Below are 20294 nucleotides of genomic sequence, written 5' to 3'. Positions count from 1 at the left end.
CGCGGAGCTGAGCCCACGAGCAACGGGAACGGCCCTCGGTGGCTGTGAAAATGCGGGTGTTCCAAACCGGTGAGCTGTGCACTGTGGGAAACGCTGGGCTAGCTTGCATGGGGTAATCGTGCTGCATCACAACGCCTTGTTTATCACGGGTGGTGGGGGATCGTCGTGCGCTGACTTGATGTCTATTCTTACCGCTGGGCTGCATTGGAGCTGGACCATGGCCGGTTTGCGCATTGTTGTTGAAGCTGTGACTGAGCATGACGACCGATTAAGGAAGGCTCGGCCGAGGTGGTCGCAACATGTACCACGACATGATGCATTTTGGCCCCAATTGCCAAATCGTTAGCAGATTGCTGTGCCAACCACGTAACTGAGGTAGTGCTAGATATGAAAATTCTAGAATTCGGGATTTGGCATGAATTTGGGTATACGATCACATCTTCATAGCTACATTAAGACTCCGCAGCGCTCTTCCTTCCTTTCCTCTTCCTCTTCTTCTTGCGTTCACCGTCATGGATGTTCCCATCCTCTGCCTCCGTGTCACCAATAACAGCTCCCTCGTCCTCTTTGAGTATTGTTTCGAACCCTCCCTTCGGTCCTTCAGAATCACCAAACGTTTCCTGCCTCCACTGCCTAAGCCTGGCTTTCTTGCTGAGCTGCTTCTTGTCTTTCTTCTTCTTCGCAGGGTCTCGGAACGCGGCGAGCTTCTTGAGGCCAGCGAACTCGTTAAGCTGTTTATCGCTAGCAAGGAGAATATCGCGCGGTGTCATGCCAAAAGTGGTGGGTGAGGTTTCGCGGTAGCGGAAGCCCTTTGGTGCTTTGGATGACGACGCTGCGAGAGCGGTCTCATATTGTAGGCTGTCGTTGACGAGGTTCTCGATGAGGCGACGATCACGGCGCGCGGCGCTCTTTGCATCCGCGCGCTCCTGCTTGTGCTGTTTCGACGACTTCTTCGATGTTGATGCTTCCTCGTCGTCTTCGTCATCATCAACATCCATCTCATCCACACCACCGTCAGCGTTCTCATCGTCAGTCAGGGTAAATTGTTGTTGCTCCTCGTCATCGTCCTTGAAATCCGGGATGAGATCCTTGATGTCGATGTCGTCGTCGAACTTTGGCTTCTTCGTTTTCTTTTTCTTGTCCACACCTTCATCCTCGTCATCACTTCTCGCGAAAGCATCATCGTCCTCGTAGTACGCGTCGCCAAAGCGCCTCTGCATCTCCTTATCCCACTGATCATCAGACCAATCAGCTTCTAAAACATCTCTCCACTCATCGACCTTGAAGTCTCTACCCTTAAGCCCTCCTGTTTGACGGATCTTTTGGACTTTTTGCTCCATCTCATCGATCTTAAGTTTCCGTAACCGAGCAAGGTCTTCCTCTTTCTCCCGTCTCTCAGCTTCCCGCTTCGCGCGTGCAGCCTCGCGGGCTTTCGCTCGGCCACTCTTCCCATCTCGACGGACTGTAGTTTTCGCAACAGCGTCACGAGCGTATGTGACAAGCTTCTCGTTTGCGCCAGTGGTGTCCTCAAAGTACATGTTGTATGAGTTTTCCCACTCTTCGGCCGCAGCATCCTCGTCCTCATCGTCGGATTCGAGCGGCTGAAAGCGGGATTCGCCCTTGGGTACCCACGCGCGGGATGCCATAAAGTTGGAGAGGAAGGCCTCAGGATCCTTTTCGGCGTTCTCGACATCCTCTACAGTAATCTTGACACGCTTCTCGGGTGCAGGCTCGGTCCTAGATTTTGCCACCAAAAAATCATCATCTTCGTCGTCCTCATCTATAGCTTTGAGCTCCTTAACGAGATTCTGACGTGCATCTTCCTGCTCTTGTGCGTACGTCGGTTGCGGTGTATCCTCCTCGTCGCCAAGCGTTCCTTCGAGCAAGTTCTTGGTGTGGTATTGCTTCAGCGTCATAGAAGGTCCCTTGTCGGTGGCATCGTCTGCATTGGAGGCACCCTCCTCTTTCGCCTTGAAAAAGTTCACGCTCGAATCGTATATGCGCGGATCCTTGGCACGAAGCGCTGCGAGGGTGGCAGAGATTTCCTGATCCAGGTCTTCGGTGACGAGTTCGCCGGCGTCATCCTCCTCTACGCCTTCTTGAGAGTCTTCCGAGTCCTCGCCCTCAGCCTGAAGTGCTCTGCCTTTGCCGTACTTTTCCTCCACTGCGAGCAATTAGCGCTTTGACCATATAATTGCTGATGTAAATCACATACACCTATGCTGCTCCTCTCGCTTTTTGTTGTGCTCAAAGCGGCGCGCATAGTCCTCGTTGATCTTCAGCGACACGCCGCCATCGTCGCCGTTCGCTTCGTCGTCGCTGTCGTCAAGCAGCTTCGTCTTCTTCGCAGGGTGAGTCTTGGAAGTTTCAGTGTCTTCGGCGAGCTCGCGCTTCACGCCGTTGGTCGGCTGCTTGCTCCTGCTTCTACCCATGGTGTGTGTAATGTCTTACTCGAGGCTTGAGAATTTGTGTTGCAGCGGAAGGGTCGACCCACTAAAAAATGAAGGCGCCAAGATTTCGAGTTCGGGGCGGAGAAACTGCAACCGGGCAGCGGGCTGACGTCGATTGGCGACAGGCATGGGGATGCTTGGGGGCGGCAAGAACACCTCATAACAGTAAGCCCTCAGCGCCAAAGGAGGCACGAAATATACATTCCCGCGCCTGCCACTATGTTCTGTAGCCCCAATGCATCATAACATACCTCTTCGCTGCGCATTCTACTATCCAATACACACCCACGATAAAGACTGAACACCATGGCCGAGGGCGCCGCAGCACCGCCTGTGCTGGAGCCCGTCGCAAACCCAGTTGCTCTCATGTATGTCCAGATACTCTGCTTCGCAATACAACACTGACTTCAGAAGCCCTGTGGTGATCAAAGAAGCCGCTCTCGACTCTCCCACCTTCCGCGCAACGGCAGTGCATTTTAGCGATCAGATCGACCTGATCGAAAGATGGCTCAGCACCTACCTGACCGCCGTCTCGAAGCTCGCGAACGAAATGAACAACATGCAGGCACTTGTAGACGCGTATGTGCAGGCGTCTCATCCCCCACTACAACTCTCCGAGGCGGTGCTCGATCACGACTACACTGTATTGGCCCTGAAGCGCTTCGGTGAAGGGGCACGCGAGTTCTGGAACACCACGCTGCGGGGCATGAAGCGGGCCGAGACGACTGTGTGTGAGCCCGTCCGCGCTTTTCTGAACAATGACCTGCGAATGCTCAAGGAAGCACGGAGAAATCTCGACACCACGCAGCGCACATTCGACGGGGCTATTGCACGGTATGCTGGACAGGCTAAAACTAAGGAGCCCTCGTCGCTGCGAGAAGATGCATTCCAGTTGCATGAGGCAAGGAAGGACTATCTCAAAGCGAGCATGAACTTTTGTGTTCTGGCGCCCCAAGTGAGATCGACGTTGGACAGGATACTCGTCAAGGTTGTCAATGAGCAATGGCGCGACATGAAGTCTGCGCGCGAGAGTTCGGTGAAATCTTTTGCATCGTGGAACTCCGACATCGACCGCGTGCGGGGCTGGAGTAAAGAGATGGAGGATGGCGAACGCGTCTTCAAGCGAGAGCTTCATCTGGCGAGGCAACAAGTCGAGAGCAGCGCTGAGGTTGCTGCACGACCATCGCGAGAATTAGACACGTATGCAGCTTCTACCGTCCCATACATAGGCACCCAAGCACCTTCCTCCGCCAATCTCGCCTCTCCTGCGAAGCCGGATCCCACCAACGAGAAAGCAGAAAAACAGGGCTGGCTGTTTCAGCGTACCATCACAGGGAAGCCGGCGAGGACGTATTGGGTACGTCGGTGGTTCTTTGTCAAGCACGGCATCTTCGGCTGGCTGACACAAGGCACGCGGTCTGGTGCTGTGGAGGAATCTGAAAAAATTGGCGTACTGTTGTGCGGTATCCGTCCAGCGTTTCAAGAAGAGCGACGCTTCTGTTTCGAAGTCAAGACCAAGGATACCACTATATTGCTCCAAGCCGAAACACAAGCCGACCTCACCGAGTGGATCTCTTCATTCGAAGTGGCTAAGCGAAAAGCGCTCGAGGATACGTCCAAGGACTCTGGCGCACTTGGTTCTATCGACGCTGCCTTCTCCATCAGTCCGCCTGTGGCCCCCGAGTTTGCTGCCAAGACCTCAGAAGGCCATGCTGTTCATTCTAGCGAAGATGCTGGAGTAATCGAACGTACCGAATCGCTCGCAATTCCCGGTTCTGACAGCCTGGCCGCTCGTGGAAGCTTCGATGTCACAAAGCGTGCTACAGGCTTTGAACGAGAAGATGGTAGTCGCCGAGACCATGCCGCACGGATTATGGAAAAGCTCGATTTGACCCGTAAATCTACTGTAGGGCCCCAGCTAAGTGGAAGCAATCCCTCTTCCGCTTCTGGTGGCATTGCTAGCCTAATCTCTGCAAGTCTCGCGTCTGCAAGTCATAACATTGTACAGGTTGGACAGATAGCGGCTCCTGCGCCAGGTCTACCAGACACTCGCCTCGTGATGGGCCAGACCCTACCGTTCAGCAGTTTGGCTCCTTCGACGCTTGCCAATCCGCCCGCGCCCACAAATTTAAGCAAAGCTGCCGTCGCTGTCAGCGGTGAACGCGGCTTGGGTATTGGAAAATCAGGCAACATGCCGGGAGGGTTGATGGCAAACTTATGGGGCTCGGTCAACTGGGGCTACGTCAATCGACTTATGCGCGAAGACGAACCAGAAGTGCGCGATCGTAGCATGTCGGATCCTCCCAGCCCGGTGCGCCCATCTCTTGAGCTCGACGCTTTCACCAAATCGGGCAATGGTCCATCGGCAGACCCTTCACCAGGTCCTACTTCCCCAGCAAATGCTGCGCATCGCAAGACCATGAGTCTTGGGAGCCAAACGACTATACAGCAGCGTCCAAAAGTGGTTACAGAAGACTTTCCGAACTACTATCCTCTTGCTTTACGATTGCAAGACGCGCAATTCCGTATGTTATTTCCGACTGTACCTCGGGCAGAAAAGGTGGTGCTCGTCTTTCGCGCAGTTTGGAATATGACCGATCAGCAAGAGTTTCCTGGTCGAATTTACGTCACAGCGAAAGACATCTACTTCTATAGTAACCACTTAGGTCTAGTACTGATCACTGGAGTCAGCATGGGGTCTATCGATGAAGTAACAGCAGCGCCAGGAAAGGACTGCGACTTCCTTTTCTTGCACTTCAAGTCTGGCACGCGAGAAGACGGTGCTACTCGAATCACGATCAAGACTTTCCTCGAGCCACTTAAGCTGCTGCTTCGACGCCTAAACTTTTTAGTCCGCAACGCCACTACCGAAGAGCACGGTCTAGAAGAGATCATGAAACGACTTATCAAGATGGAGGCTAGCGAAGATAACTCACCTAGTGCGGACAGCTGGGAGGAAGTGCCTTCACATACACCCATGGATCCTGGTTATGGGAAGGACCTCAAAACCAGCCTGCGCATAGATGGCAACCTCTTCGGACCTTCAGGCGTCAATCGAAATCCCAGCAAGTTCAAGCTCCCATCACAACCTGTTCACTTCGCGCCTCAAGGAATGACACAGGTTGCAATAGAGAAAGAGTACGAGATCAGCGCCAAGGGGCTCTTTCACATCCTGTTCGGTGACAAGAGCGCCGTCTTTCAGATGCTGTATCGAGAGCGGCTTGCCCAACGCGTCGTGCAGGGACCGTGGACGAAGATCGATCAAGGTTCCCAACGTCGCGATTTTGAATACGAGGTTCTTCAACCTGGTAAGACCGGGGCTGTTATCATCAATGACTATCAAGTCATCGAGGTCCTGAATGATCACCTCTGTTACGTTGTCGCTGACAGGAAGACACCGTGGTATCTACCCGGCCACGACCGGTTCATACTGTTGAGTAAGATCGTTGTAACTCACGTTTCGAAATCTCGCTGCAAGCTCGCGATCCATACGAAGATCGATTGGTCACAGAATCCACGCTTCGCCAAAAAACTTATCGAACGACAAGGTCTTCAGGATCTGGAACTCGAAGCGCAAGATTTACTAGATGTTGTCAACGACCAAGTCGCCCGACTAGGGCATAACAGGAACACCGGTAAGGTTACAAATATCTTCGGTCAGATTGGTGTTGCCACCCAAGCTGTCCAAGTCACTGCCCAAGATATTCCACCGCCTAATCGGCCACGTAAATTCAAGCTGCGACCGCAAACAACGGGCTCATTCGTTGCCCAATTCATCGGCAACATCATTGTCAGCATCTTCTCAACGCTGATGAGCTGGATACTAGCAGTCTTTGCGGGACTGGGCAAGGTTGTTTCTGCACACAAGCTACTTGTCCTTCTACTAATAGTCAGTGGTGGCGCAAACTTCATCCACACATCTCGGGACTCGTGGCAGTGGTGGAACGAGCGCAACGCTGCGAACTTCATGTCGAGATTGGGTGTCGGACCTACTACCGTCATGTCGCGATCGGTGTATCTCCGTGATCTCGAAGAATCCTTTGCTACCGCGAATGAGACGGCCATGGCACTGCACCTACCTGCCGATGCAGCGTCGAACAAATGGTACGTTCCTCTTCGCTAATACTCATTCTTGTCGCCGGTTCTGACATACGAGCAGCCACCAAACTTTCACATCCCTCCTCACAGATCCCAGTGCCAACCCATCGACACCAATCTCACCATCAATCCACGCACCGCGCCGTCTCCACCGCACACGCCAGAATCTGGGGTCTCATCGACATGATCTACTTGTTGCGCTCCGTGTAGTCAACCGCATCGAGAAGGAAGTCGTCGAAGCGGAGTACGAGAACTGGCTGCTTGACGAGACGCATAAATGCGAGCGCGTAGGCACCATGCTAGGCAAGGAAGGCAAGAAGGGGAAGAAAGAGGTGGAAGCTTGGGTGAAAGGCTATTGTGGGGATTGCGAGCGGGCGCTGGGTGGTGTCAGGGAGGGAAGAGGCTTGATATAAGATATAGGGATTGGGCTGGGAGTAAAATAAGGATTATGAGGTTTGGGTATATACCGTAGAGGAGTTGGGTACGAGCTGTGTTATTTTAGCGGGCATGTCGCATGAGCGGGCGCTTTGGGTAATGTTGTATGAGAGATGCATAGCGAGGTCGCGTTTGGATGGGTTGAAGGTATGTACCAGTATTAATTGGTTCGAGTATAGCCAGACTTTCGTGTCATAATGTATATGATCTGTGTTCCAAGGTCCGCCAGTAGGTTCCAATGGATATGGCCTGCCTAGCTTGTTTCGAGATCATCAACTCTCGATAAGATCGAGTCGTTCGCGAATAATTTTTCAATACTACGACGGGAACTTGTCGAGGTAGAACTCAGTCGATAATGCGAGGTGTCTTGTTACGTTCCATGCCGCATTGACATCTGTCGAGGTCACTGATCGTCGCCATGGTGTCGCCTTGTCAAATCCGCATGTGCAACAGTAAAAATGGGTATCAATTGCCTCCATCGAAAATGCTACACGGCAATAGTTTAGTACGCCGACCCATGCAATATTAAGGCTGAAATCCCGCAATACGCTCCGACTTCCCTCTTACAGCTTATCTCCGCCCTTCACGATATCACCCTCAACCTCCTCCTCCATAACCTTGATCTCATGGCTCCCCTCCAACTCGCTCAAGATAATCCACGTCGGCACAACGCACAGCAACGTGACCCCAAAGTTCAGCCCAATGCTCACGAAATGGTTCGCATTACCCTCAGATTGCATGGCCCAGGCAACCGTCTGACCCAGCGCCTCCACCCCGCGCAGAATACCCGTGTGGTGCGAAAGATTGGAAAGATCCGTCGCATACTGGCCAACCAGCCAGTACAGGAACTGCTGGAACGCCTGACCGCCAAACTGCCAGAAGAAGACGAGCGCGTACGACTTCCCGAAGCCGCCTGTGAACCAGTCGTGCACAGGCGGCTCAGCCATGTTGTAGAACTCGTTCTGCAGGACAGACGCCCATATCCAGGTGCCCACCAGGATGGTAACGATTGAGACGAAAGCGATGCGACCCCGAGTCTTGATGTGCACCCTCTGGTTGTCCAGCAGAAACGCGATGAGGAACGAGCTGAAGATTCCCGCAAAGTTAGTGAAGAAACTGGAGAAGGCGCGCGCGCGGACGGTGAAGTATGTGGTGAGCCACGTGCTCATGAAGCCGTTGTAGAAGTAGCTGATGAAGAAGGCCGGGAGGAGGAGCAGGATGCGGCGGCTGATGAGGAGGCGGCCGACGGCTTTGAACTCTGCGGCCCAGGTGGGCGCCATGGAGGTTACGACTGCGGTGCCGTCTTTGCGCCAGACCTTGCGCGCGGGGGAGAGGCAGAGAGCTATGGGAAGGCCAAGGCACATGATGACGATGAAGACGATATAGGTGGAGGAGGAAACGGAGCCAGCGGTTTTGCGGTTCGCGTTCAGTCCTAGGTTGATGGCGCCTCCTACGATGGGACCTGCGGCTTTGGCGGTCTGCCATACTGCGAGGTAGAAGGCTCTATCGCCGGGAGACGGATATCCGATGATGATTGCTGCTTCGGCGGCCCAGAAGAAACCAGCTGAGATGCCACACAGTGCAGAGCCAAACAGCATGAACCAGGTCGTCGAGTGTATGTTGTTAGTATACAATCCGGCGCCGTAAAGAGGATAACCGATTGCTCCGAGCGCGAGTCCGTACTTGAGGCCGATGCGGTTGTTGATGGCGCCTGCAGCCACGCACACAATGGCGAAGAGACCGTAGACCAGGGCGTTGGCGGCCGATACGGCGTACGGCTCTGCTGCTCCTCCTGCACCGAGTCCGCCCAGGGCATCCCACATGCCCGGCGCCGTGAAAGAAACACCGCATGCGACGACGATCTGGAAGGGAACCGAGCGGAATATTGAATGCGACTTGACGGGGCCCGTGGGCTCATCGATGACGGACGACATGGCGGCGGGGAACAATACTGAGTTAACCCAGGATACACTTCAGTAACTTTCTCTTCCTCGCCAAGTCTTAACCAGGACAAAGTGATGTTCGAGCAACTGGCAGTAGCTACCACGGGTTCCTGCCACTTTCTTCAAACTCCCAAGAAATGCGTGGAAAAGAACGACCACAACGGGGCTGAAGAAGGATGGACTTCGACATCTTGGCGAGTACGCGCATTTAAAGCGCTACGCGGTACCCTTGTTTACGTGGTGTTTGAAAATTTGATGCTCGTTGCGAGCATTCGAAATCCCGCTAAGGGATCACGACATCGGCGCTACATGACTAGGGTAGGCAGAGTTCTTCAGCCCTACGACCAGACACTTGCAAATGCTCGCGGGACCCTGCCGGGCTGTAATTAAGCTACTCCGAAGTCGGCGAGAGGCTCGCACCTTGGTGAAGGATTGTTCGTGGACCGGAAGAGCGTATATCATCTAAGACAACGCAACTTTTAAGCTGTGCAGCGCGGATTCACGTGATATTGAATGCACTGTGGTTGCGACTATACTGTGTAAGTCCTAGTAATGGGACCTCTGAAGTCGACATAACACTACGTTCTAAAGCTTAGAGATAAATCTTGAGTGAGAAGAGGCTAAGCCTCACACTCAAGATTTATCTCTAAGCTTTAGAACGTAGTGACCATAGGTAAGGTAATTATAGCCTTATCCCGAACAGCCTCCACTGCTTATAGTTCTGGCTGCAACCACAGTACCTGAGAGGGGCGCTAAACAGAAAGCCGAACGGCCATCCAGACCCTGTCGAACACGCTAGGAAGTATCCGCGTTCTGCACATCGGCCCTTGCTGGAGTGAGGCTACCATCGGTCTAGGAACTCAGAACAGATGTCACTTGTAAGACAACAAGTCAATGTTCCGGCGGAACGTAGGTTGATTAAACTATGCGCCAAGCGGCCGTTTTACAGCCAACCTTGCAACGATACATACCTATAGTAGGTAATCCATATATGCTGCTCGTGACTTTCTGGCTTGTTCGTTTTCGCTGCATGCTTTTTTTAATCCGATTTGGTGTTGTGCTATACAAAAGTTCCTCCGCCACCTGTCCATGGCTCAGGGTATGCTTTCCACATCTCTCAGCCAGTTTCTGTATTATGGGAGGCTGATTATTGGCTGCTTCACTTTTTGGTAGCTCAGTGCCCTATTTGAACGTAAAAATGTAGATGCAATAAAATTTAGCTAATAGGTGGAAATGGGTACCAAGAGCGGAGGAAAGATGGCGGAGGAAAGGTAGCGGTAGCGGAGGAAAGGTGGCGGAGGAACTTTTGATCACATTCTCAATCACACTATGGCAAAGCTCTCTTCCTTTCGATGCATTCGCATCTGGCCGAATTCGGCAATATTCTCGACCCATGATCCAGGGTCATGTTTGAAGATCTTGTCCGCGAATCTCTTCAGGGAACGGCATGTTTCAAACTAGCATCGTAGCGGTAAACGTATGCCCACAACGAGAAAGGCGCATAATTGATTATAAGAATCCACAATCTGTTCGCGGCGTTCGCGTGTAGCCTTCCGCAAAGCTTAAATTGCTTTGCAATGTAGGACTCTTGATAGCGCATCATCCCTCGACTATGGCTAAGATTATTTCCGTGTAGCTGTAGATCATTAGGGGTCTATAGAAAGCTTAGCAATGCCTACTTCTCCAGGCTTCAGTAGCTTCTACTCCTATCCCAACTGACTTACATTCTTCTGTTCAAATTTGATTAGATATATTCGTTTCTTTCCGTCTTGCGTGTCAAGATGCCTTCTTACAACACTAAAGCCATCCTCACCTGGTCTCTTTCTTTTGCGCCTTTTGCTCTTAGCGCTGCGCTTCCCGTCAAGCGAGCTATCTCCTCTGTCGTCTCTGGTACTCCGATCGGTTTTGCGGCGGGTGCCACTGGTGGAGGTGATGCAACCCCTGTCTATCCCACCAACATCGACGACTTGAAGAAGTACCTTACCTCCTCGGATCCACAGGTCATTGTCATTGATGGCGAGTACAACTTTGCCGGCTCTGAGGGCAGTCAGACCGAGGCAGCCTGTAACGATTACTCCTGCACGCCCGACGACGGCGGTCAAGCGCTCTTGAACACTCTCAATGCCTGCGCCAGCTCAACTTACAACGTCGAACTCGACAAGGCGGCGACCGAGGGCATCCAGGTACAGTCTGACAAAACGCTCGTCGGCAAGAACGGCGCGACTCTAAATGGTGCGTCTACCCTACCTCTCCTTACCACTACAACCCCAGCAACATCAACTAACACAATGGGAATCCAGGCAAGGGTCTCCGCATGGTCGGCGTCTCCAACATCATAGTCCAAAATCTCAAAATCACCAACCTCAACCCCAAATACGTCTGGGGCGGCGACGCCTTCACCCTCTCCGACACCTCAGACATCTGGATCGACCACGTTGAAACCTCCTTGACGGGCCGCCAGCATTACTCCTTCGGGGTCGATCCAAACCACTACGTCACCATCTCTAACTCTTTCGTCAACGGCGAGACAACCCAGTCCGCTACTTGTGACGGCCACACATACTGGGGCGAGGAAATGGTCGGCACAGACGATAGCATTACATGGTACGCAAACCACGTATACATGACTTCCGGTCGCAGCCCAGCCCTCAGCGGCAGCACCCTACTGCACGCCGTCAACAACGTCTTTGAGGACAATACCGGGCATCTAATCGAGGGCGGGGGCACCGGTGCGCGCGGTATCTTCGAGGGAAATGTGTTCAAGAGCATCACGACGACACTCGACAGCGGATACGCGGGGAAGTTATTCGGCGCGACGTCCGCGAATGCAGCGGAGTGCAGCGCTGCGTTGGGCCGGAGCTGCGAGGCGAATACGTTTAGCAGTGCGCCGGCGCTTGATAGGGCGGATATAGACTTCTTTGGAGATTATAAGGGGTTTACTATTGTGAAGGCTGCGTCTGCGGATAGTATCGCGAGTTCGGTGCCCAAGAGCGCTGGTGCGACCTTGTAAGACAGCCTGGAGTCGGTCGCGCGTGGGAGAGGCAAGTCTACTTTCTCTTGTACATTCTTTCAATCGGACATACCATATCTGATTTGCCTTGTTGGCATTCGACCGTCATTTCAGTTTTGCTCTAACTTGTGTCGAACTGACTATCCTGCGATGGGAAGCAAAGTTCTTCCCCCTCCTCCTACGGCTCTGGAACCTTTCCGCAATGTTTACGCCAATGTGTGTGTTATAGGAGGCTGATCGTTGGCGAAAGTATGTTGAAACTTTATTTCTGGGTCCTAGTAGACGTTAAACGGGGCACCAATCTGTGAAACGGTACCATTATTAGCCGCCTATCGGCTAGAAAGTTGTGGAAAAAGTATTCAGACCCGTAGGAGGTGGAGGATGAGCATGAGCTTTTGTGATCAACTATACCGCCATGATCGCATGGAGTGAGCACGAGCTGAGCTGTGCAGGAAAAGCGTTGGAGGCGTTGCGCTGCAGAGCATCCGCCACTGAAGATGGCAGGGTCGCCCAGATTGAGATACTGCTGTCAGTCGATAAGTACAACAAAAAGTCGAGAGATGTGCTAGGAGCAACGAAGGCGGTGTTGTGGTATAGGACGTCATCTCTTGCGAGTCAGGTTGCACGGCACTCGGCCCTGCCTTTTTTGGGTATTGACAGTACGCTACCAATCCTGAACCACTCCCCAACCCCATCTTAGGGTACCCAATGAATGATCAGAGCGAAGAGCACAGCCGTGGTCGCTGCGATGATACCTAGCGTCTCGGCATAGAGGGCACCACAGGGTCCGTACCGCCCCATCCCGAGCAACTGAGGTACTCCTCAACATCTCACCTACAGCGACCAATCTCGCCTCTCATACGATCAGTTTGTAGCCTCACCTCGATTGGCTCACTGCGGGTTTCCCCGCGCACAACCCTGCCCTTGCATGCAGATCCAAATTGTGGGGTATCGGCAGATTAACATCGCCTAGAAGCGACCAGGCCCTGCCCAATGAACAGCGACACCTCTGCTGCTGACCGTTGACAAGTCTCAAACGCATATGCACCTAGCCTTATATATGCCAGGAATGGAGGATGATTTATCAGGGTAAAGTGGAGGATCGTTCTCGAAGATAACCGTACATAAGGTGAGGGGCATCGCACAGGGTCCAACCCAAACTGTTTTGGACGATTGGTTTGTTCCATCTTGGGATTCAAAAGGAGGTTCGGTTTGAGAATCGACAACAAGTGCATCATGACGCTGGGCATTGTGGAGCCTAAGACAAGCGCGCAGCCGCCCGGGACAGAGTACTTGCTTGATACGGCGCAGACGAGCAGGGAGCATCAGTATGAGCATTCGCACTTCAAGCATGGGAAGGGAAAGGTTGGGTTCTAAGAGCATTTGTCCAGTCTAGCACATTGACAATTCACCAGAAACAAGAGATTGTCCTGATCCCGCAACCATCCGACGATCCGAACGACCCGCTCGTGAGCGCTTCGATCACTGCGCAAAACGTGACTAACATGTTCAGCTCTGGCCGACATGGAAACGCGAAGTTGCTTTCGTTGTTCTGTTCTTCAACAGCATAATCTTTGCCGCTTGTCCAGGGCCAATGATAGCCCCTGCAACCGTCGCGTTAGCCACGCAACTTGAAGTGCCGGTTAAGAAGATCGCACAGCTCTCTGGCTACCAGCTTCTGATGGTCGGTGCACTTGGGTATGTTGTGTGTGCCCTGATATTGTTCAAAGCCTAACCAGCAATCATTGTACAGTCCTATCGTATCCGTTCTAGCGGAGAAATATGGTAAACGGCCTCAATTTCTCTTCGCCGGTCTCTTTGGTGCACTCGGCACTGGCATTTGCATCGGAGGGTTCGACCAATCCAGCCTTTCCAAATCATACACCGTTCTCCTTGCAGGACGCATGATACAAGGCTTAGGCACAACAGCCTATGAGTCGCTCACCGTAGCAGCAATCGGCGACATGTTCTTCTTGCACAAACGGGGTATACGTACTTCCTTGCTTGTTCTGACGACAGCATGCCTCGCTTCCTTTGTAGCCATATGCTCAGGACACATATTCGAGGTGCTTGGAGCGCGTAATTTGTTTGTTATTCTGCTACCATTGCAACTTTTTGGGTTTATCTGTTCGTTCCTGTTTATTCCAGAAACTCAATTCCGGCGGAATGAGTCGAGGGGCGGTACCGTGACGGAGCACGAAGGACTTGCGGTTGAAGAAAAGCCCGAGGCGAGCACACAATCTATCACACAAGAGCCCGCAGCGACAGCACTTCCTACCGTTCCAAAACGTACCTTTATTCAGGACCTGCGCTTGACGTCCGGCGTCTACAACCACGACAGCATCTTCAAGCTCTTAGGCCGCATCTTCTTTCATTTGCTGAATCCAGCTATCGTATGGATTACGTTAGTGGCAGCCATCTTGATTGTATGCAAGACTTCTTTTTCGGTTCAACGATCCTGCTCCTTTCAGGTACTCTCTGCATGACACTGAGCTAACACGCAACAAGTCCTTCTTCGTAGGCACAGCCTACACCCTCGCGCAAATCTTCACCCCTCCACCATACAACCTCACCGTCAGCCAGAATGGGTACTTTTTCACGGGTGCACTGATCGGTGGCATCCTCGGCGTGATATCCGGGCCGTTATGCGACTTCTCCGCCAAAACCCTCTCACGACGGAACAACGGCGTTTACGAAGCCGAATTCCGCATTCCAGTCAATATCCTTGCTGTGACTATGCTCTCCATCGGCTGGTTCACCTTCATGTGGGCGCTGGAACATCCCGCGATGAGGGGCGGCGTGTATCTCTGCTCGTTCTGCTATGGCGCGGTGTGCTTTGGGACGAGTGTCGCGGGGACGTCTACGGGGCTTTATATCCTGTCAGTTCACCCACGCCCTTTGTTTCTATCCTCCTTCCTTTCTTCAAGGTTTTATAGACATATGCTGATCCTCGTAATAGCGACGCCTTCCGCCCCTACGCTACCGAGATCTTCATCCTGCAGATGATGATTAAGAACTTTCTTTTCTACGCTTTCTCGACGTTCATCAATGAGTTTGCGGCGGAGCGTGGGCCGGCGCATATGTGCAAGGTTTGGGGTATAATCACGATTTGTGGGTTTGTGACTTGTGTGCCTATGTGTAAGTGCTTTAGTCGTGTCAAGGAAGATATGACGCTGACGAAATGCAGATGTCTTTGGGAAGGTGAATCGTTCGTGGGTACATCGCATGTCTGGAAAGTATTTGGGAGATAAGTGAGCGGTGGAGGGATGTCGTGATGCTGTTGATCGTAAATTGAAGCTTGAAATATACCATGGAAAGCACATAAACTTGGTAAATTACATTTTTTTAGCCTCCGAGCACTAGGAAGATCTGAAAGACAAATAGTTGATATGAAGATTGTTGATGGAGGAGCGTAGGTACGCGCTCGATGTCATCGCTAAATTTAGGCAACGAGCCACCACGCCGTGGTCCAAGCTTGTGGCTTTCGGACTTCAGCGTCGATCTTCAACGTCTCCTTTCTCCAGGCACCATCAAGTCGAGACTGACACAAATAATATTCCTTTGCGATGCCTCGTCTGAAGCCTTTTCGTGCGTGCAGACTGCTGTTCTACATATGGCTTCTCACGGTTGCTTTCTGGTCGCTGCTGCCTTCATCGAAGATACCATATGCCCAGGAGCAACTACACATTGAGAAAACGCTCAAGGCAGGCCTTCCATTGACAATCGTCGACGGCTATCCGATGACGTACGGCCAAGATGAAGGAGTCGCTCACATCATCTATGAGTTTGGACTTTTCCAGGACCCCACGCCACAGAACGGAGTGGAGCTGCTACTAAAGAACGAACCAATCAACTTGACAGGCCTAATGAAAAGGTCGGAAGCATACCACTTCTCGAAGATCAAAAACGATGCTGTTCGAACACCCTTCTTCGACACGACACGATTTGGGCTCGCAATCTCCTCGGTCGATGACCATGTAGACTGCGTGGTGTGCCTTCCATGGTTCGACCGGAGCGACAAGGCACTGCTCACACAGCAGATGCAAGACTATAGAGAAACTATCGAAGTCCGCCTGACTGTGGATGAGCGCGGTGTGGTGGAGGTCTGGCCGAGCTCAATCGTTGAGCAAACTCTTGCAGAGCTGGAAAAGGTTCGGCAGAAGCCAGAAGCTGCAGATTATGAGGAGGGCCAATTACTTGAAGAAGCATTGCAATATTTGCGGGCATCCGGCCATCCTATCATCCAGCTAGAAGGCGGAGACATGACGAAGCTGGAAGAAATCTCCGTGCCCTACGTACGAGGCAACCTACCTTCGAAAACCTACCACATCCGGAAGGCAATGTTGGCGCGCCTTGGACCTGTATTGCGAATTGCCCTATTTCCCCTTCGTCTTGTTGTCCGTCTATTATCCATCGTGCCGCAGGCCCTGTTGCTTCTTTTGCTTGAAGGCGGGCTTGCGTGCGCTGGAATAATGCTATCGGCCTGGCTGCGGGCAGGACGACCTGATTTTCGGCAATGGACTCGCACATTTTGGATGACGAGATGGATTCCTTTCAGATCGAACAAGCCAAAACGTTTATGGGGTCCCGCAGGACCTGTTGAGTCGAAGCGCACGGAGCGCAGCGGATGGTCAGCGGGTGGTGTAGTGGGTCTCCAAAGGCCGAAGACTGTCAGGCTTGGACGAGGCATGGATGCGGTGGTATGATGAGCGAAAGCATTTTATCGCATTGCTCCACTTCGGGAGATGGCAAGGCCGCGGATGCCAGGCGCACGATTGTCGAATTATCGTTGTGCTGTGCAGCGATCTATCACATGTTTTGCGGGTAGGCTTAGGCATCTTTGTGCACCCTTCCCAACCGCCTGTTCGCGTTTGGTAGCGAGCGCAGCGCGTCCATTCCTCCGCTTTCAGCGTAACCATGGTATTACAACCACGTCTTTTCAACAGGAAACGCAACAAATCCTGCAAATATGCCAAGCGACGCGGCCTCCCGGCACTCCAAATTACTGGCAAGATGTTGATTATCGAGTACCGTCTCACCCGAGATACACAAGATACAATGCGTCCCTTCGAGCGAGCTTGGCTCGCTGCTGTATCGACTGCGGGCACCAAACGAGGAGCGCCTTGCCCGCTCGAATCCGAGCCAAAGCGACGGCGGACAAGCACACACGTGAGCGGGCCTGCGCACGCAGAGGAAATGGAACTGGACGAAAGTAATCTGCAACAGAGCGATACTGCGGAAGAGCAAGTCATGGAAATGGACCAAGCCTCTTGAATTGTCCGGCCTGTGTCCCGATCAGAAAGAACGCACATTGAAGCCATGCGCCGCTCTAGGTAAGCTTGAGGCTACGGAGATGGTAGCGGCAACCAAGCGGTGTCCACTAGGTTCGAAGAGAGTCCGATACGGCTCCGCATCGTATTGCGGCAGCCCGTTGGGCCTTCAGAATAATAGACACAAGAGGCAGAGCGCAGGCGGCGAAAGCGGTTGGGGCTTACAGATGTAATCGGGCGCATCGGGACAACGCAGCCCTCGAAATTCAACGGAAACGGCACTCCTGAACCAATCCGGATACTACCTTCATACTGAGCCTTTCCCACAGGCTGTAAGGTACAACGCGACATCGACAGATTTGCGTTCCTTGTCTAACGGCAGGTATCGCTGAAATCCTGAGAATAGGGCACCATTTTCAGGAGTTTACCACCCCTAGGAAGACGGTGCGAAAGGAGCCAGTCTTGCGGATGAGATATCGCTACAAACGTCGATGCTGGCTTCCTTCGTTTCATCTTCAACATCAACATTCACCTCACTACATTCGCACCGTCGTTACAACTCTCGTCGTATCGCCACACTCTATCGGTCGCTTAATCCTTCGCATCGAGAAACGTGCTTCCTTAAAACATGGGTTTCTACAAGCGGTTCAATGGGCGATGCCGCAACGGCCGCGACGCGCTCAAGCGCCGTTATTCCGTCGCACATTCACCTCCGGTGCCCGAAGAACCACTGCTACTACCAAAGATACCTGAGTCCGCATCAGAATTTGGACAAAGAACCATGTCCGAAATCGACAACATCTACACGGGGATGCTGAGTCCGCCGCTACCTAGGACGTCCATATGTAGCTCTGGATCTTCCGTATTGGGGCTACGCAGCGGAAGTCCAAGCATTTGGGGAGCATTCAGCAGGTTTCGCATACCGTGGGCACGGAAAGATTTTGGACCAAGGGTTCGTCGCTAATTTTGACGAGGCCAGGTTGCAGAAGTAAAGATCAGCGGGATAAGATTGGACATCGAAGACGTTGTAGATTGTGAATTGGAAGGAATCTGGAAACAGCTGAGCGAATTTAACGACAGTTGTTGGAAAAGTCCAACTCAGCCGGAAGTATGCAGATGGATACGGATTATTACGAATAAGATTAACACTGCTGAGGTGAACCGGAGGACTCAAAATGGCAATTAGGCAAGGGCGGTCGTTCTTAGCTTTAGTTGGTTCGACACAATGCTGAATATATACTGGCCGTCTTCCATAACCCAGGTGCGCTGCTAGATAACACGCCCTCTGAACACAAGACTACTGGGTAAATGAATGCTATAACAATTTTGCTTGTCTTGTCTTTGCTCGTCTCACACAAGACCGGCAATGAACTATCTCACGCTGGTCCTCCTACCCACGGCGACCAAATCATAGCCACTGCTTGTTACCAAAATGCGAGATAAAGTCGCCAGCACTGCCCTCTAGACTAGCCTCCACAATAACCGGCCGCATAAGTGACACGCTCTCCTCCGGCGTAATCGGGCCCCTAAAATCCGGCGCATACTTCGGCGCCAACTCGCCGAAGAACGCTCCGAGTCTCTGAAGCTGTTCCGGAGTCGCTGATACCAACCAAGTTAGCATAACAATTATGTATACAGATGCACAGCGATCGCCCTTACCCTCATTATTCTGTCCCACATCCACACTCCCCGGCGCAAGCCCCAAGAACAGAATCCCCTCTTTCTTAAACTGCGCGCTGAACTTCGCGATTACCATGTTGAGCGCGGCTTTACTGGTTGAGTAGAGCGGGGCGAGCGTCACGTCCCAGTTGCGCGTGAGCTCGATGTCGGAGTAGCCGCTCGTGATGGCGATTACTTTCTTAGTGTGGCCTTTTTGAATGAGCGGGAGAAAGAGGTTGAAGAGGTGGATGTTTGCGATGACGTTGACTTCGAAGAGGGCGCGGAGTTCCTTCGTGACTTGGTCGGGCTGGGTTGCGCTGTGGGGTCTTAGTCGTGACGAAGGTTAGGGAGGATGGGACTTACAGGTCGCCGATGCCGTCGTATTGGTCGAAGGGGGTGATGAGGCCGGCGTTGGCGATGAGGTAGTCTAGGGCTCCGCCGGTGATCTTGGTGGTTTCAGAGACAGCTTTCTATTGCGAAAAGTCAGTGATCATCCCTGAGTTGATAATGAGACTTCTCACTTGTAGAGCGTTGTAGTCTGTGACATCCGCCGCGATGATGTGGATGTTGGTTCGGCCTCTCAGATCTGGGTCTTCTGACACCTTCTTCTCGGTGGCCTGCTTATTGCGGACGAGTCCGATTACGGTGTTGTTTGAGTCGCCAGAATACTGGCGAAGGAATTCATACTGTGCAAATTAGCAAGTCGTTTTCAAGGAGGCAGCGCTGGGCCGTACTCCGATTCCTCTGGAAACTCCGGTGATGACGTATGAAGGCATGTTTGTGAGAGTTGCCGAAATTTTGAGTTCTCAATGCAGGTTGTGTGATGATGCTCAAGGAAGACCTAGTTCTTATATACTCTGGTCGTCTTGCTTCTCACAAAGAGGCCTCGTGCTGATGTCCGATCATCATCGGAATCGCAGTTTCTCGAAACTCTTTGCTCCATTTCGTCCGTGGGAATAACGTTATCACCAGTGCTTCAGCGGATGATTGTACTCCGATTACTTCATACTTGCCGCCTCTGAGGACGTCCGATTATCACCGGACCCACAGCGATGTCTTCAGTCCACTATCTCCAAGTTCGTCCCAGAAAATGCACTCGGACAGATGCAAATGTTCGACAAGCCCTTGACTACTTCTTAATTGCTATATCCTCGCACATGAAGCCGCAAGCCGGCATGACTGTTGTTCCATCGCAGGGGAACGGATCCTTTAGTGGAACCAATGGAATGCGAGGACTACAAAGCCACTTGCGACTAGTCTACTCTTGCTTACTCGAGAGTTGCCTAAAAAATGATCTACAGCTCGACCTGCATAATAAGCGCCACGGCGACTTTCCTTTCTTGAGCTCTGCCTGTCAGCCTCGCGTCTAATGTCAACCGCAGTTGCCCAAATCCTCTGATTTCACTCACCTTGCAGCTACATTCGATTT

General features: G+C 52.4%; 7 protein-coding genes across 7 annotated transcripts; 4 read left to right on the top strand and 3 right to left on the bottom strand.

The window, feature by feature from the left end:
* Positions 1-452: 452 nt before the first annotated feature.
* On the bottom strand, positions 453-2432 carry kri1 (Kinetochore protein Spc24; the record flags this gene model as incomplete). The annotated part of the gene is made up of 2 exons (XM_056218083.1): positions 453-2164; positions 2216-2432. The coding sequence occupies 2 exons, from the start codon at positions 2430-2432 to the stop codon at positions 453-455; spliced, it is 1929 nt and encodes a 642-aa protein (XP_056067348.1).
* A 324-nt stretch (positions 2433-2756) lies between these two features.
* SIP3 (SNF1-interacting protein) lies at positions 2757-6961 on the top strand (the record flags this gene model as incomplete). Its single annotated transcript, XM_056218082.1, has 3 exons — positions 2757-2818; positions 2862-6554; positions 6610-6961. 3 exons carry the CDS (start codon positions 2757-2759, stop codon positions 6959-6961), a joined length of 4107 nt encoding a protein of 1368 aa, XP_056067347.1.
* Positions 6962-7546: 585 nt separating this feature from the next.
* On the bottom strand, positions 7547-9116 carry N0V89_009330 (uncharacterized protein; the record flags this gene model as incomplete). Its single annotated transcript, XM_056218081.1, has 2 exons — positions 7547-8954; positions 9109-9116. The coding sequence occupies 2 exons, from the start codon at positions 9114-9116 to the stop codon at positions 7547-7549; spliced, it is 1416 nt and encodes a 471-aa protein (XP_056067346.1).
* Positions 9117-10707: 1591 nt separating this feature from the next.
* On the top strand, positions 10708-11936 carry N0V89_009329 (uncharacterized protein; the record flags this gene model as incomplete). Its single annotated transcript, XM_056218080.1, has 2 exons — positions 10708-11158; positions 11227-11936. The coding sequence occupies 2 exons, from the start codon at positions 10708-10710 to the stop codon at positions 11934-11936; spliced, it is 1161 nt and encodes a 386-aa protein (XP_056067345.1).
* Positions 11937-13530: 1594 nt separating this feature from the next.
* N0V89_009328 (uncharacterized protein) lies at positions 13531-15191 on the top strand (the record flags this gene model as incomplete). Its single annotated transcript, XM_056218079.1, has 5 exons — positions 13531-13634; positions 13690-14362; positions 14445-14794; positions 14896-15002; positions 15124-15191. The coding sequence occupies 5 exons, from the start codon at positions 13531-13533 to the stop codon at positions 15189-15191; spliced, it is 1302 nt and encodes a 433-aa protein (XP_056067344.1).
* Positions 15192-15502: 311 nt separating this feature from the next.
* Positions 15503-17210, top strand: N0V89_009327 (uncharacterized protein; the record flags this gene model as incomplete). Its single annotated transcript, XM_056218078.1, has 2 exons — positions 15503-16278; positions 16883-17210. The coding sequence occupies 2 exons, from the start codon at positions 15503-15505 to the stop codon at positions 17208-17210; spliced, it is 1104 nt and encodes a 367-aa protein (XP_056067343.1).
* A 1404-nt stretch (positions 17211-18614) lies between these two features.
* On the bottom strand, positions 18615-19641 carry N0V89_009326 (uncharacterized protein; the record flags this gene model as incomplete). Its single annotated transcript, XM_056218077.1, has 5 exons — positions 18615-18805; positions 18866-19182; positions 19229-19335; positions 19387-19551; positions 19600-19641. The coding sequence occupies 5 exons, from the start codon at positions 19639-19641 to the stop codon at positions 18615-18617; spliced, it is 822 nt and encodes a 273-aa protein (XP_056067342.1).
* Between the last annotated feature and the right edge of the window lie 653 nt (positions 19642-20294).

This window comes from Didymosphaeria variabile (assembly GCF_027946475.1).
Source record: "Didymosphaeria variabile strain IMI 356815 chromosome Unknown scaffold_7, whole genome shotgun sequence".
NCBI lineage: Eukaryota > Fungi > Ascomycota > Dothideomycetes > Pleosporales > Didymosphaeriaceae > Didymosphaeria > Didymosphaeria variabile.
Note: the sequence above shows the minus strand (reverse complement) of the source record. Positions and strands in the feature narration are given on the sequence as shown.